At 38.9% G+C, this 16,057-nt stretch overlaps 1 protein-coding gene across 3 annotated transcripts in view; it reads left to right on the forward strand.

Annotated features, from left to right (window-relative positions):
- CNTNAP4 (contactin associated protein family member 4) overlaps window positions 1-16,057 on the forward strand; it is a 311,799-nt gene that overhangs the window by 90,138 nt on the left and 205,604 nt on the right. For 2 of the 3 annotated variants that reach the window (XM_075128638.1, XM_048850192.2), the window contains exon 3: window positions 3,173-3,366. The exons of the other annotated variant lie outside the window; for it this stretch is intronic. In XM_075128638.1, coding sequence (XP_074984739.1) covers window positions 3,173-3,366 — 194 coding nt within the window. The remainder of the gene's footprint in view (window positions 1-3,172; window positions 3,367-16,057) is intronic. 3 annotated transcript variants of the gene reach the window in all.

The following is a 16,057-nucleotide window of genomic DNA, read 5'->3' on the forward strand; positions in this document are numbered from 1 at the left end:
ACGCAGTGGATCTAATTTACTTAGATTTTAGTAAGGCGTTTGATACTGTGCCACATGGGGAATTATTAGTTAAATTGGATAAGATGGGCATCAATAGGAAAATTGAAAGGTGGATAGGGAATTGGTTAAAGGGGAGACTACAACGGGTCCTACTGAAAGGTGAACTGTCAAGTTGGAGGGAGGTTACCAGTGGAGTTCCTCAAGGATCGGTTTTGGGACCAATCTTATTTAATCTTTTTATTACTGACCTGGGCACAAAAAGTGGGAATGTGCTAATAAAGTTTGCAGATGATACAAAGCTGGGAGGTATTGCTAATTTAGAGAAGGACAGGGATACCCTACAGGAGGATCTGGATGACCTTGTAAACTGGAGTAATAGGAATAGGATGAAATTTAATAGTGAGAAGTGTAAGGTCATGCATTTAGGGATTAATAACAAGAATTTTAGTTATAAGCTAGGGACGCATCAACTAGAAGTAACGGAGGAGGAAAAGGACCTTGGAGTATTGGTTGATCATAGGATGACTATGAGCTGCCAATGTGATATGGCTGTGAAAAAAGCTAATGTCATCTTGGGATGCATCAGGAGAGGTATTTCCAGTAGGGATAAGGAGGTTTTAGTACCATTATATAAGGCACTGGTGAGACCTCACCTGGAATACTGTGTGCAGTTCTGGTCTCCCATGTTTAAGAAGGATGAATTCAAACTGGAACAGGTACAGAGAAGGGCTACTAGGATGATCCGAGGAATGGAAAACTTGTCTTATGAAAGGAGACTCAGGGAGCTTGGCTTGTTTAGCCTAACTAAAAGAAGGTTGAGGGGAGATATGATTGCTCTCTATAAATATATCAGAGGGATAAATACCAGAGAGGGAGAGGAATTATTTAAACTCAGTACCAATGTGGACACAAGAACAAATGGATATAAACTGGCCACTAGGAAATTTAGATTAGAAATTAGACGAAGGTTTCTAACCATCAGAGGAGTGAAGTTTTGGAATAGCCTTCCGAGGGAAGTAGTGGGGGCAAAAGATCTATCTTGCTTTAAGATTAAACTCGATAAGTTTATGGAGGAGATGGTATGATGGGATAACATGGTTTTGGTAATTAAATATTCATGGTAAATAGGCCCAATGGCCTGTGATGGGTTTTTAGATGGGGTAAGATCCAAGTTACCCGGGAAGGAATTTTCTGTAGTATCTGGCTGATGAATCTTGCCCATATGCTCAGGGTTTAGCTGATCGCCATATTTGGGGTCGGGAAGGAATTTTCCTCCAGGGCAGATTGGAAGGCCCTGGAGGTTTTTCGCCTTCCTCTGTAGCATGGGGCACGGGTCACTTGCTGGAGGATTCTCTGCTCCTTGAGGTCTTCAAACTACAATTTGGGGACTTCAATAGCACAGATATAGATGTGAGGTCTTTTTTAGGAGTGGTGGGTGAAATTCTGTGGCCTGCATTGTGCAGGAGGTCAGACTAGATGATCATAATGGTCCCTTCTGGCCTAAATATCTATGAATCTATGAATTAGGCAACTAGGTTTTTAAATTTTACCATAAGGGGTTTAAACCAGGGAAGCTGTTATGTTGAAGTAGTACATAAATGCATTGTAAACGGGGGGTTATAGCATTATGGATGTGCCCTCCATGATCGGCCAGAGCAGAGCTCTCTTCCTGCAGAGCATATACACCAAGCTGATTTAAATATTCAAGACTCATTCAGAAAAACAAGGAAAATTGTAAAATAAAAGTAATTTAAAAAGAGTTAATGTTGAGATTGTGAGTCACAATCCTGCAAACTCTAAAACCCAATAATGCACTTTTATTACAAAACATTGTGCACATTAAACTCCCCATAAATGTTAAAACGTATGGAAATGAACTGATATATTGTTATTCTCAACTGTTATATTGGCTGCTGCTGCATATGGTAGAAATTGCTGCTATGTAGTGTGTTGCTTAAACATTTGTCAAGGAGGTCTAGCGTCTGGGGAAAGTGGCTTTTTTTATCTGACTGTATTAAATAAAATAAAATATAAGCCTTCCTCATTCACTGTCACTGCACCCCAGTAATTTTGCCCACCACATCATAACTTTGTATGCTAATATGTGGAAAAAATAAAAATAGTGGTCCTGATAAATTCATAGGCGATTGTAAAGTCCCATTTCCTATTTTATGAGATTAATTTACTAATAATTTGTTCTTTGCACTTTGTGTTTAGGGTGGGGTAGGCTGTGTAAATCAGTTGGGGTGATCGTGAAGAAACTGATAACAGAGAACAGGTTGGGTCCAACTGTCATTTCCACACCTTTTTCTGTTTGGGTCCTTTTAAAAAGATGTAGAAAATTGGTGCTGAAAGTATAATATTGATTTTGATTATTAGTATATTTCAGTGAAACACACTTATAAACTTAACTCTTTTTTTATCAAATGTTCTGTTTAGGAATTATTACTACTACTATTTATATAGTGTCCAAAGAGTGCTAGTTGCTTGATAGAGTACAAGATGTAGGCCCTGATCCTGCAACACTTTTGTATATACTTAACTTTTCTCCTGTCAGTAGCCCTACTGATTAAGAATGTGCATAAGTGTTTGCAGGATCAGGACCTTAGTTTGTATGCCTGAATCTGCTGTTTTCTGATTGGTGACTTTGGGAAATCATATAAAGTCCCTCCATACGCTTACCTCACTTCGCCCAACATAAAAATAGACATATAAATATTTACTTTGTGGGAACATTATTGTGGTTTGCATTTATGGTTTGTAAATTATGGTTTTTCAAAATTAATTATGGTTTGTCAAAATGTTTTGAGACCTTGGCATGAAGACATTGTCTAAGTGAAGAATATTATTATAATTAACAAACATAGACCGTACACTGAAACGTCTGTTGCAAAAGCGGGATACAGGATGACGGGGAAAAAAAAAGTAGTAAAGCAAAATCACAATGTATCTTAGTATTTTTTGCTCAGATTCCTCCATTCAAACAGTTTCAGGGAATCCTTTTTTTTTTAATGGCACTCACAGGTAATAGTGAATATATCATTTCTAGGTCATCTGTAGTGTGAATTTAATTAGTCTTTTTTATACTTCTATTATGAATTAATAATTTGTATCTTTCTACAACTTTTATTCTATTCTTTTTTTTCTTTTGTTTCCCCCTTTACTCTCAAAGGAGCTGGTGGTTGGTCTCCTCTTGTGTCCAACAAATATCAGTGGCTCCAGATTGATCTTGGTGAGAGAACTGAGATCACTGCAGTTGCTACCCAAGGTGGATATGGGAGTTCGGACTGGGTAACAAGCTACCTCCTGATGTTCAGTGACAGTGGAAGGAACTGGAAACAGTATCATCAAGAAGAAATCATTTGGGTATGTTTCTTTAATGATAGGTACTGAGTTTCAGTGGATAAATTGGAGTATGTGCAATGTATGCTGCTGCAAGCCTACTAGCTCAAGCAGGGCAATGGAATTTAAAGAATTACTTAGAAAGGGCTATCCAAATAAATAACTAAAGATAAATCTTAATTTTACTTTCTACAAGATAATTTTTTTTAGATTATTGCATTAAAAAGTCTAGAGGGTGTGATCTGAGGAATAAAAAGGTAATGCACAATCTTTTTTTGTGTTGCTCTGTACAGTGGAGTGGTGATTTTCCTTCACTGTCACTTTTATTGTGTTAAAGTGGTTAAAATATTTTACTGCTCTTATTTCTTTGGATAATATGGTCTAAGATTTAAAAAAAAAAACAAAAACCGAAAATAAATGGAAACCATTACTTTAAAAACAAAACAAAACAGTGCAAGCACAAAAACTTTTAGTGGTAATATCTATTGAATCTGGTTTCTGATGTTTTGAGCCCCAACCCCCTAGAAAACCATCCTAAAAGATGCTCAGCCTCTCAACTCCCAGCAACCTCAATGATAGTGGACGATGCTTAGCGCCTCGGAGGTGATGTCTGGAGTCCATGTTACACGTGCATTTTTGCAATACTCGACAAAGGGGGGGAACTTTTCTTGATCCTCAGTGGTTATTAATTTGTGCAATGAAGCAAGAATATTGATACTCCTTGTACTGCAATTGTATCCTGCCTCGTTTGATTCATTTTTCAATTTCCTAAGCTTTCACTTCAATAATTTCTTGCTGCAGTGAGTGTCAAAGGTTAATTAAACATTATGTTAAAATGTATTTCATTTTATACATTTTAATTTTTGTTGACTTTTTGATTTTAAGTGCTCTTTTCATTCCATTATTGCCAAGGCCTTGTGTATGGTATAATGTGATTATGCAGTGGCATAAGTTGTTGCATAATTATCTTCTTTTTGAATTTGCTACATACTTGGGCTCCAGCATGTGTTTTCATAAAAAGAAAACAAATATCTATTCTAGTCTATATGTTCACAAGGGGGGAATCTAAATGGTAAATGAGCACAAACTGCTACAGTATTGTCTTCTGGAGTTTGTGGACAGACTGAAACCATACATCTGAGAGGTGTAAACTGCCTGAACACTACACTGAGGTGTTGATTCTGAAACCTGACAGAGCTACTTTAAATGTCAGTGATGGTAACTATTTTATTGGTGATCATTGTAGCTGAAACATCAAACTTTCCCATGGTCGTTAAGTGTAGTTGCAGATATTGGAACTGGGTCACCATGAAGGAAGCTAATTGTTGTGATTGCTGTGGTAGAGAAGGAAGACATCAATTCCCATTCCTCAAACTTAGTCACAAGGGACGCTGTACTGATTGTAATGTGCTGGACCACAGGTTGGAGGCAGGGTTTGTGGGAGTAGTGATGCAGAACTCAGGGACACTGTTCTTTTTTTAATACCCTTCTTTCTTTTTTTAATACCCTTCTTCCTTTATACCCTTCTTTTTATTTCTAGCTGGACTTTTACTTTTCTTTTCTCCAAACTAAGTAACATAATTTTGGTCTTTATATGGAAGCTCTCATGCCTTGAATTATTGTATAGTCCTTCTCTTGACATTTTAGAGTTCTGTTATGACTTTTCTCAGATGAAGGGACCAACCTTAAATGCAGGATTCAAGTTAAGCTCATCCCATCAATTGATAATTTCATTATATTTTCTGTATTATTTTCTGTCCTCTGAAAACAATTGATCCCCTTCTAAAATCATTGGAATGTCTCATCTGAGAAAGGAGAACAGGTTGCGTGATTCCTTATTTCCTTTTGGACTTCCACCGTGCATTGGGCAAACAGCTTCATTGAGATTTTTATGGTGATTCCTAGAGTTTTTGCTTTGTTCCCTCCCCCACTTCCCCTGAGAGTTTATAAGTAAATCAGAACTCATCAGTGTGTGCAAACAGTTTGAAGTACATTGTCCCTTCTAATATGTGTTACCCTGCATTGTACCTATTACAGCTCCCATCAAGTCGCCCAGTTGTCCTATGTTTGTTGAGTCTTTCTGGGATTTGTGAAAATTCTTTCTAACCTTGAATAACAAATCTGTTTATTCCTTCAGTAGAATTTAATGTCTCACTATTTGGTTCCTTTTAAGGGTTATTTATGAATATTGAATAGCCTCGGTTACCCCACAATTGAGTCTAAATTGAGCTGTAAAGCAACTGATATTGGGGCTGGGGTGGAGGCTCACCATCCTGGTGACAAGTCCCAGAGCTGTTGTGCCTTAGAAATGCACAATACTTGCAGGGGAGTGCGAAGTGCATACGGCCTTGACAACACCCTTTGAAAGGATGCAGCATTGTCTTCTCCAGTGAAGGGCCTGATCTGCTGAGGAAAGATAGGTCTGTGACTCCTCCCCCCATCTCCATCCATTTTGAGCAGACTATTACTGCTGAGGAGCTATGCAAGTGGAGTTGTGGTTGTTGAGCACAAGAACTAGGATTGTGCTCTCAGCACTACTGCTGACTTGCTTGTGGGTATATGTCCCCTTTGTCCATCCATACAGGGCTAGGGACAGTCTGGCCCTTGATCTCTTCCTACTCTGTCAGCTGACTGCTTAAACATATTCCCAACTTGCTGTCTCTTGATCCATGAAAAAACCTTATCTGTCATTTTTGAATACTGTTTACCCTTAAAGATTCTTTAATAAAAGCTTTTTGGAAAGACTGGAGAGTATAGCTAACAGTTCTGTTCTCTTATGTTTTATTAACTCTTTCAAGGCATTCTGATAGGTCAGTCACAATTTCCCTTTTCATAACCTGGGCAGATTTTCTCTGTTGTACTCCTTTATTTGCTCAACGATTTTTCTTCGTACCGAAATAAGACTTGCCTATCTCTCTGTAATGCCTAGGATCAATCTTATCATCTTTTTCTGAAACTTGGTACAATTCTAACCAGCCTTCAATTCTCTAATGAAGCAGCTCTTATTAATAATAAAATACATATTTTGATAAGTCTTTGACCTTTTATAAAGGGTTCATTTAATCTTTGGAAGAGATGAATTCTGTTTAAATTAATTTTAGATGTTCCTTTTTATTACTTTACACAGTTAATGCATTTGAACAGTGGAAACTATGTCTCTTAAAACACATTTCAGCCTGCTTCCATCTTCCTGTTTTTTAGGATATAATTACAGACACAATGACAGGTTTCAGAGTAGCAGCTCTGTTAGTCTGTATTCGCAAAAAGAAAAGGAGTACTTGTGGCACCTTAGAGACTAACCAATTTATTTGAGCATGAGCTTTCGTGAGCTACACCTCACTTCATCGGATGCATACTGTGGAAAGTATAGAAGATCTTTTTATACACACAAAGCATGAAAAAATGGGTGTTTACCACTACAAAAGGTTTTCTCTCCCCCCATCCCACTCTCCTGCTGGTAGTAGCTTATCTAAAGTGATCACTCTCCTTACAATGTGTATGATAATCAAGGTCGGCTATTTCCAGCACAAATCCAAGGTTTAACAAAAATGTCTGGGGGGCTGGGGGTAGGAAAAAACAAGGGGAAATAGGTTACCTTGCATAATGACTTAGCCACTCCCAGTCTCTATTCAAGCCTAAGTTAATTGTATCCAATTTGCAAATGAATTCCAATTCAACAGTCTCTCGCTGGAGTCTGGTTTTGAAGTTTTTTTGTTGTAATATCGCAACTTTCATGTCTGTAATCACGTGACTAGAGAGATTGAAGTGTTCTCCGACTGGTTTATGAATGTTATAATTCTTGACATCTGATTTGTGTCCATTTATTCTTTTACATAGAGACTGTCCAGTTTGACCAATGTACATGGCAGAGGGGCATTGCTGGCACATGATGGCATATATCACATTGGTGGATGTGCAGGTGAACGAGTCTCTGATGGTGTGGCTGATGTTATTAGGCCCTGTGATGGTGTCCCCCTGAATAGATATGTGGGCACAGTTGGCAACGGGCTTTGTTGCAAGGATAGGTTCCTGGGTTAGTGGTTCTGTTGTGTGGTATGTGGTTGCTGGTGAGTATTTGCTTCAGGTTGGGGGACTATCTGTAGGCAAGGACTGGCCTGTCTCCCAAGATTTGTGAGAGTGTTAGGTCATCCTTCAGGATAGGTTGTAGATCTTTAATAATGCGTTGGAGGGGTTTTAGTTGGGGGCTGAAGATGATGGCTAGTGGCGTTCTGTTATTTTCTTTGTTGGGCCTGTCCTGTAGTAGGTGACTTCTGGGAACTCTTCTGGCTCTATCAATCTGTTTCTTCACTTCCGCAGGTGGGTATTGTAGTTGTAAGAATGCTTGATAGAGATCTTTTAGGTATTTGTCTCTGTCTGAGGGGATGGAGCAAATGCGGTTGTATCGCAGAGCTTGGCTGTAGACAATGGATCGTGTGGTGTGGTCTGGATGAAAGCTGGAGGCATGTAGGTAGGAAATATACCGGAAACCTACTGACCGCTATTCCTGCAGAACCACTAACCCAGGAACCTATCCTTGCAACAAAGCCCGTTGCCAACTGTGCCCACATATCTATTCAGGGGACACCATCACAGGGCCTAATAACATCAGCCACGCTATCAGAGGCTCGTTCACCTGCACATCCACCAATGTGATATATGTCATCATGTGCCAGCAATGCCCCTCTGCCATGTACATTGGTCAAACTGGACAATCTATGTAAAAGAATAAATGGACACAAATCAGATGTCGAGAATTATAACATTCATAAACCAGTCAGAGAACACTTCAGTCTCTCTGGTCATGCGATTACAGACATGAAAGTTGCGATATTACAACAAAAAAACTTCAAAACCAGACTCCAGCGAGAAACTGTTGAATTGGAATTCATTTGCAAATTGGATACAATTAACTTAGGCTTGAATAGAGACTGGGAGTGGCTAAGTCATTATGCAAGGTAACCTATTTCCCCTTGTTTTTTCCTACCCCCACTCCCCTCAGACGTTCTTGTTAAACTATACTTTCTTGTTAAACCCTGGATTTCTGCTGGAAGTGGCCCACCCTGATTATCATACACATTGTAAGGAGAGTGAGCACTATGCCATGAAGTCGATTTGGAGGGGAAAAAATTGTAATTATTTTCCAATTACAGCTAGCCTGTTTCCTTTTCTGATATACAATGTAAAAAATGTCTACAATTCCAAAATTCATTGTTTTTCAAGGACATGACACTTCATCCATTACTACATGATCGAGGTGCTGTTAATGTTTATTAAACTATCTTCTCAAATGTAAGCCTAAAGCAGAGAAGTGACAGCAGAAATTACCGATGTTCAGCATTCAGATTGTTACACATAGTGAAATCACAAATAGCAAGCTCTGTCTTGAAAATGCAGTGGAAGGCACAGTTTGAAAATGCCTCTTAAAACAATGTAAATATATTTTTTTCAGATAAATTCGGGGGCTATTTTCCTTTATTCTTTTTCGTGGCTCATGTTATAACTGGAAGTGTCACTGCCCTGACCTCTGACCCTCACTCCAGCCTCCTGACAGCCCAATTCCAGGGACCCCTCCCCAAGGTGGGGGGAGAGGAGTTCCATGGCCTCCACTGCCAGCCTCTAGCTGGAATAACTTTTCAGTAGATTTCCTGTCAGGCTAGTGGTGGGGACTATGTATGTGGCATAGATATTTCTCCAGCCCCAGCCACCGTTGGGTCACCTTATGCACAGATTTCCAGCCTTTGTGGGTCCAGTACACAGCATGGAGAGTCTTCAGAAATGGCAACTTTCCTATTCCCATCTTTTGCAAAGGGGGAGTTCACCTTCCTGTGGCTCAGCAGGACAGCTTGCCATTGTGAATTTTTAATATATCTCTTTTCTGAAGTATCTACATTTGCAATGGCTTGCACATCAGGTGTTTGGGTGATATTTTGCCTTGTTTTTCGAGATACCAGAAACAGTCTGATTCAAATGAACTTTGCATAATTTATTTATGCATAATAATTAAAGTGCAACCAACCTCAGTGTCTCCATAGCATTCTCAAGAAGAAAACATATTCAGGCTGTCAGTTTGTATGTCTCATGCATAACATATAAAATGTACCTGTCTTAGCAGTAATCTTTGTAATTTATCTTTCAGTAAGTTTAGAGAGTATGTTTAAAATGCAACAAAATGAACCCTTATGGTTTAAAACATCTGCATTTTTAATGTTTAAAAACCCCCAGCATGAAAGGCAAGAAAATATACTTAATATGGTCTAATTTAGCATATAAATTGCTAAGCTCAATATAGCTTGTTCTAGTGTTTATCATAGTAAGGATATTACTATCTTAAATATAAACAAAACAAAAAATCCCTATAACCTCTTGCACAGTCTGTGTTTTTAATAAATAACTACAACAAAAAACCCTAAATAGATGCCTTTTGTCACAAATCTAGTATATGTTGCCAGTTGATTGTTTTGCTTTCACTGAGCTCACGTTTTTAGCTCTTCTTTGACTATGCCTGTCTTCCATAGCAAGAATAGCAGTCGCAACACTGACAGCATCATTTATTCAACACTACTCTCCCCCCTGCAAAAAACAAACACCCTGTAGCAAAGAGACAATTCAACCAACCAATGAAAGAAAGAACAAAACTAAGTTGTTTGTAGTTGAAAAAGTAGATCCAGAGACTCCATTAAGTCCACTAGAGACTTTGTTACTGATACCGATATTATGTGGAAAGGGGTCAGATACTATGGAGTTGAGTGGCAGTTTAAAGCCTAAAGCTACATAAATAGATTAGAAATGCTCCTGTTCCTGCTCCAGTCAGTGGGACTTTTAAAACTGAATTAAGCAACAGCAGGATCAGGCTCTAGACGCTTTAATGTAACCTTAAACATGTATTATGTGGCCACACAAGAGATTGAAAAAAGTGGTCTCTTAAAGGAAGCAGATGGCTGATGGGAACTGAAAGAAAACCTGAAGGTAATAGATTAATAAAGGTTGTACGTAAAGGCTTTTGTCTTCAAAAAAGTCTCCACTGCATTTATTATTGAGATGAATTTAGAAATAAACTTTTTTAAAAAATAAAAATAATAATACTAGATGGAGGTTTTGTAATCTTTTTACATTTCCCTTTTATTTTTACGTAGCAGTTTATTGAAATATTGCAGAACATGGCCTCTTTATTTACAAATTGCATAAAAGCAGAGACAAATAAATGATCCCAACATTTTATATATAATAAAAATATAGGCTCTTTTCCTTAATATAGCATATGTTCATTCCTTTGCTGATTCAGAGGTGAAGCGGGTATAATCATCTTCTGTTTAAAACTGTCCAAGGAGGGACAAAGCAAGAATATAAAATCCCATCTGAAATACAAACGACCAACATCTGCCAGTGGAGGTGTTGGCTAATGAAGTTTGTGCTGTAGTCACATAGCTGTAACATATGCTTAGTCTGTTATTTTACTTGGAATGATGAGGAGAGCAGAGCCAGGTGAATAATTCATTACAAATAATTTATTCAATGAATTTTTGCATCTTTTTCTGTTTGTGAATTGTCTGTGAGCAGACTGTGATTTATGCAAGTGAATCCATCATTTAAAAGTATTTTCAGCATAATACTTTTTGCAAAAACTTCTAGCTCTCCATTCATAAACAGTTTGTTGCAAGTATTCAGTATCTGAGCTGTTTTGATTGGCTATATAGATCACAGTGGTATGTTTCCATTCCCTGATTAGATGAGTGTTAATGCTCACAATAGCAAGTTTGAAATTCATTATCCACAAATGTTCTGCAATTATGTCTTTGTGATGGGGTGTTCACCCCACACCAGCCTGGAAGGGGTAAATGAGGCTGGGAAGGGGCCAATTACCCAGTAGGCCACAGCTGAGGGGAATAAGGAGACCTAAGTATCATAGAATCATAGACTTTAAGGCCAGAAGGGACCATTATGATTGTTTAGTCTGACCTCCTGCACAATGCAGGCCACAGAATCTCACCCACCCATTCCTGTAACAAACCCCTAGCCTGTGTCTGAGCTATTGAAGTCCTCAAATCGTAGTTTAAAGACTTCAAGGTGCAGAGAATCCTCCAGCAAGTGATCCATGCCCCACTCTGGAGAGGAAGGCGAAAAACCCTGAGGGCCTCCACCAATTTGCCCTGGAGGAAAATTCCTTCCCGACCCCAAATATGGCAATCAGCTAAACCCTGAGCATGTGGGGAAGACTCACCAGCCAGAAACCCAGGAAAGAATTCTCTGTAGTAACTCAGATCCCACCCCATCTAACATCCCATCACAGGCCATTGGGTATATTTACTGCTAATAGTCAAAGATCAATTAATTGCCAAAATCATGTTACCTCATCATACCATCTCCTCCATAAACTCATCGAGCTTAATCTTGAAGCCAGATAGGTCCCTTGCCCCCACTGCTCCCCTTGGAAGGCTGTTCCAGAGCTTCACTTCTCTGATGGTTAGAAACCTTTGTCTAATTTCAAGTCTGAACTTCCCAATGACCAGTTTATATCTATTTGTTCTTGTGTCCACATTAGTACTGAGCTTAAATAATTCCTCTCCCTCCCTGGTATTTATCCCTCTGATATATTCATAGAAAGCAATCATATCTCCCCTCAGCCTTCTTTTGGTTAGGCTAAACAAGCCAAGCTCTTTGAGTCTCCTTTCATAAGACAGGTTTTCCATTGCTTGGGTCATCCTACTAGCCCTTCTCTGTACCTGTTCCACTTTTAATTCATCCCTGAATGATGGCAGGACCAAGCTGAGAAGGAACAGGCAGGACTAGGATAAAACCAGGAAGCTGGCAACAGACAGGGCCTGGAGAGAAGTAGTCTATAGTCACTCCCTGGGAGAGGGAGTTTGAGTTCCTACACCCAGAGAGGAGGGGGAAGCAAGAAGCTGGAGGAAGGAGTCCAGGGAAAGAGCAACAAGGTGTTAGGGAAAACAGACCACAATTGTCCTGCTATAGGGTCCCTGGACTGGAACCCATAATAGTGGGCAGGCCTGGGTTCCCCTACTAGACACTGGGGAAGTGGTACAGTTAGGGCAGTGCATGAGAAGGCTGACCGAGAGTGTTAGTAGAGAAAGACTTTGATACCCTGGGAGGGGAAGACTAAAGAGACCTGGCCGGAGGGTCAAGACATGAAGAAAGAGTACCTTGAGTTGCAGGGAGCAGGAGAGAGATGGCAGGGCATGCAGTGAGCAGTGAAAGGGGGTGTTAGAACTGACTGGAGCAAATTCCCAGCCATGGCAAAAAGGAGCACCCCCCCCCAAGGTAAGTAGAGCACCCTGTGACAATCTTGAATGCTTTGGTGAATATTTCAGTCAGTAATCTTGTTGGTGGAAAGGGAACAAAAAAAGTAGACAAATTATTTTTAAAATCTGGACGAATATAAGTGGGAAGTTTCTTTTGTAGCTTTCACTTTGTTCCAGAGGAAAATAACTTGATGCATATTTATACCTATTAAATCTCCTTGGTTGGCCAAGAAACTCCTGATTTCGAGTGTCTACTCTTTAGCTCCTTGAGCAGCTGATTCATTTCCCTAATTGGGTGGTAGTAGGAGGGAAGGTGATATAGGCCACATCTCTTTGGTTATGGGGTAAAATTTATTAAGGTACCTAAGAGATTTAGGAGTGCAAGCCCCATTGACTTTAATGTGACTTAAATAACTTGAGCACTCTTGAAAATTTTATGCACCATCCACTCCAGAGACCTCACTGTAGTAGGATTCTAACTTTAGAGACATTGTCTTGAGCATAGTCCCATTCTGCCCATGACCAGAAGGAAATGGTTACATTGATGTGGCCCATGTGGTATAAGATATTGCCTTGTCTGTATCTCAGTGGCTGTAGGCAGCCTAGAGAGAGAGAGAGGTGTATTTGGGGAAGGGGGGAGATAGTGGGCTATGGAGAATACTAAATGTAGGAGAACCTAAGAAGGGGAGAGGGCTTGAAGGGGAGGTGATGGGAAATCCAAGTCTGGGAAGCCAGAGATGGGTTGTAGGATGGAGGGGAAACTCCAGGGTCAGCAGTATGGAAGTGAAGGATTTGTTGGTGGGGAAACTTGTAAAAGATGTAATGTGCATTTGTCAATATGCAAATTGGGGTATTATAATATTTATCTAAAATATCTGATTTTCTATAACCAGTTTTGTGGCTCCACTGCCAACTGAAATGAATTCTGTCCCGTTGCTATTTTTATACAACATTTAACAGACATCTGATACGTATGATTTATCAGTCACAATGATTGATAGTTGTATAAAATAACAGAGGTGAAAAGATGATTGCATACATCAGATTTAACCTACCCCAGCTGTAATATGGTTTGTAATATTTTTTTAAAAAACTTAACTCATATGAAACCATTATATTTTTTTATAGATTCAGTGATTTAGTTTTAATTGAAAACCCAGATTAGGTGAGTGGTAACAGATGGATTAAACAAAAAGGACAGATGCAAAACAAAATTATTATATATATTTATTTGCTGTAAGTGTACAGATTCTGATAGTCACATGCATGAGAACTTGTATGTGTCAGACAACTAGGGGAACCAGATTCAAGTAAAAAAAAGAATATATGTTTCAGAGTGGTAGCCATGTTAGTCTGTATCAGCAAAAAGGATGAGGTGTACTAGTGACACCTTAGAGACTAACAAATTTATTTGGGCGTAAGCTTCCATGGGCTAAAACCCACTCCATACATCTGATGAAGTGGGTTTTAGCCCATGTAAGCTTATGCCCAAATAAATTTGTTAGTCTCTAAAGAGCATATAGTGTACATTCAAAATCCACTTTGTGCCACAATTTATATAAGTAAGTGCTTTACTGGAATTAGAAGTTCAGAGGTCCGTCTTAGTCAATGTATACATCCCTGTCACAGTTACTCTAAGTGTCAGAAGTCCTGGGGTTCAAATCTCAATCTCTGATAACAGTTATGTCAATGTTTTAACTGAGTATATTGGCTGTGTTCCAGACAGGTTTAGAGGCTGCAGAGTGAGAGGTGTATTGATTTAAAGTGAAAAAAATAAGTCTCTGAGGATCAGTATTACTGCTGATCTGAATTATTTTTCTGCCAGGAACCCAAAACATTCATGGTGAACCTACCTTCTTTTTGTTTTTGTTTTAATTTTAATTTATTTATAGATCAATGTCAATTCATTCTGTATTTGTGTCATGTGATAGTGACAGCAACTGGCAGGTCTGTTTTCTTTCCTTATATTCAGTCAATAACTCTGTTTTCTTTTTTGAAGAATACAGTCTTAATATGGACAAACAGCTATTAAAAGCACATCTTGAATAAGAGCGGAAATTTTCTAACACACAACAATATTATAGAAACCATTTTTGAGTTTGACTCAAACATCTCAATTATCCTTCTTTATGATTAATGTTCCTCATTTTAGACTTTATTTTTGCCTTTGCCACAGGGAGATTTTTTTGCTGTAAACAATTTATAATAATATTGAATCTGGACATTTATTTTGTTGTTTATTTTATTTGTTGGATGGGTTTGAATAGAAAATAGTCACTTTTCTGAAAAAGTTTCAGGAAAAGTTATTTATTGTTAGAAGAAAAAACTTCATGTCACTTGACTCTCCTGGAGTAATATTATGCTATGTTGTTCATTTTAGACCACTGTTGCACACTTCCCAGTAGGTCTTCACAACTGTAGTAGAATGGGGACTGCTGCCTCTTTTTGACTCAAGCAGCTAGTCAAAGTTTGGGGCCCTGGAGATGTTCTAGTTGGAAGCAGAAATTGATGGAGTCTGGTATTTTCTTTGATGCAATCTTCTTTATTAAAAAAGAATGAACAAAATCCTGAGTGGAAGGGCATTTTGATCGAAGTCTTTAAACCACAATTTGAGGACTTCAATAGCTCAGACATAGGTTAGAGGTTTGTTACAGGAGTGGTTGGGTGAGATTCTGTGTGGTCAGACTAGACTATCATAATGATCGCTTCTGACCTTAAAGTCTATGATTCTAGCGGAAAAAAGCATGACGCTCGTAGTGAGGAGATGGATTCTAATAATGGTATGTATAATGACCATCTAACTTTGAACAAGTCTCTTATCCTCTATGTACCATGCTTTTTCCAACCTTTAACATGGAGACAATATTACAGTTACTACTCACTGGGCTGTGAGAATTGAAGAAGCAGGGTTTGAAAATATAAAGTGCTATTTAATAATAATAATAATAATAATAATAAATTTATTAGCCTCTTGCTTCTTGGAGGAAGAGAGAACAGCACTGCACAGAGAAGAATCCTGCTGTATACAGGCTTCATTGACTTTCACAAAACCTGGATAGTTGAGACGACATTCTTATATGTGTATAGAGTGGGAAAGATTGGGTGAAGTTGGTGGCGTGGAGGGATGTTTGGTAGAAGCATATTTTGTTGCAAGTGATGCAAATACAAAAATAAAAAGGAAAGAAGAAGAAAGGATACACAGACTGTGATGGGATGTCCACCCCATACATGGCAGAGCCAGTTAAATGAGGTTAATTAACCTGATAGTCTGTACTTGGGGGAGAGCCAGGTATTGAAAGGCTGATTGATGGAGCCCAGCTGAGAAGGAACAGGTGGGGCTGATAGAAAGGAGAAAGGTGCTGCTGGAGAAGTTGTTGGCAATCACTATTTGGGAGAAGGGAGGCATGGTTCGGGCTATGAAGTTAAGTAGTCTGCAGTTACTTTCTGGGAGGAGGAAG

This window comes from Caretta caretta, chromosome 5 (assembly GCF_965140235.1).
Source record: "Caretta caretta isolate rCarCar2 chromosome 5, rCarCar1.hap1, whole genome shotgun sequence".
Classification (NCBI taxonomy): Eukaryota; Metazoa; Chordata; order Testudines; family Cheloniidae; genus Caretta; species Caretta caretta.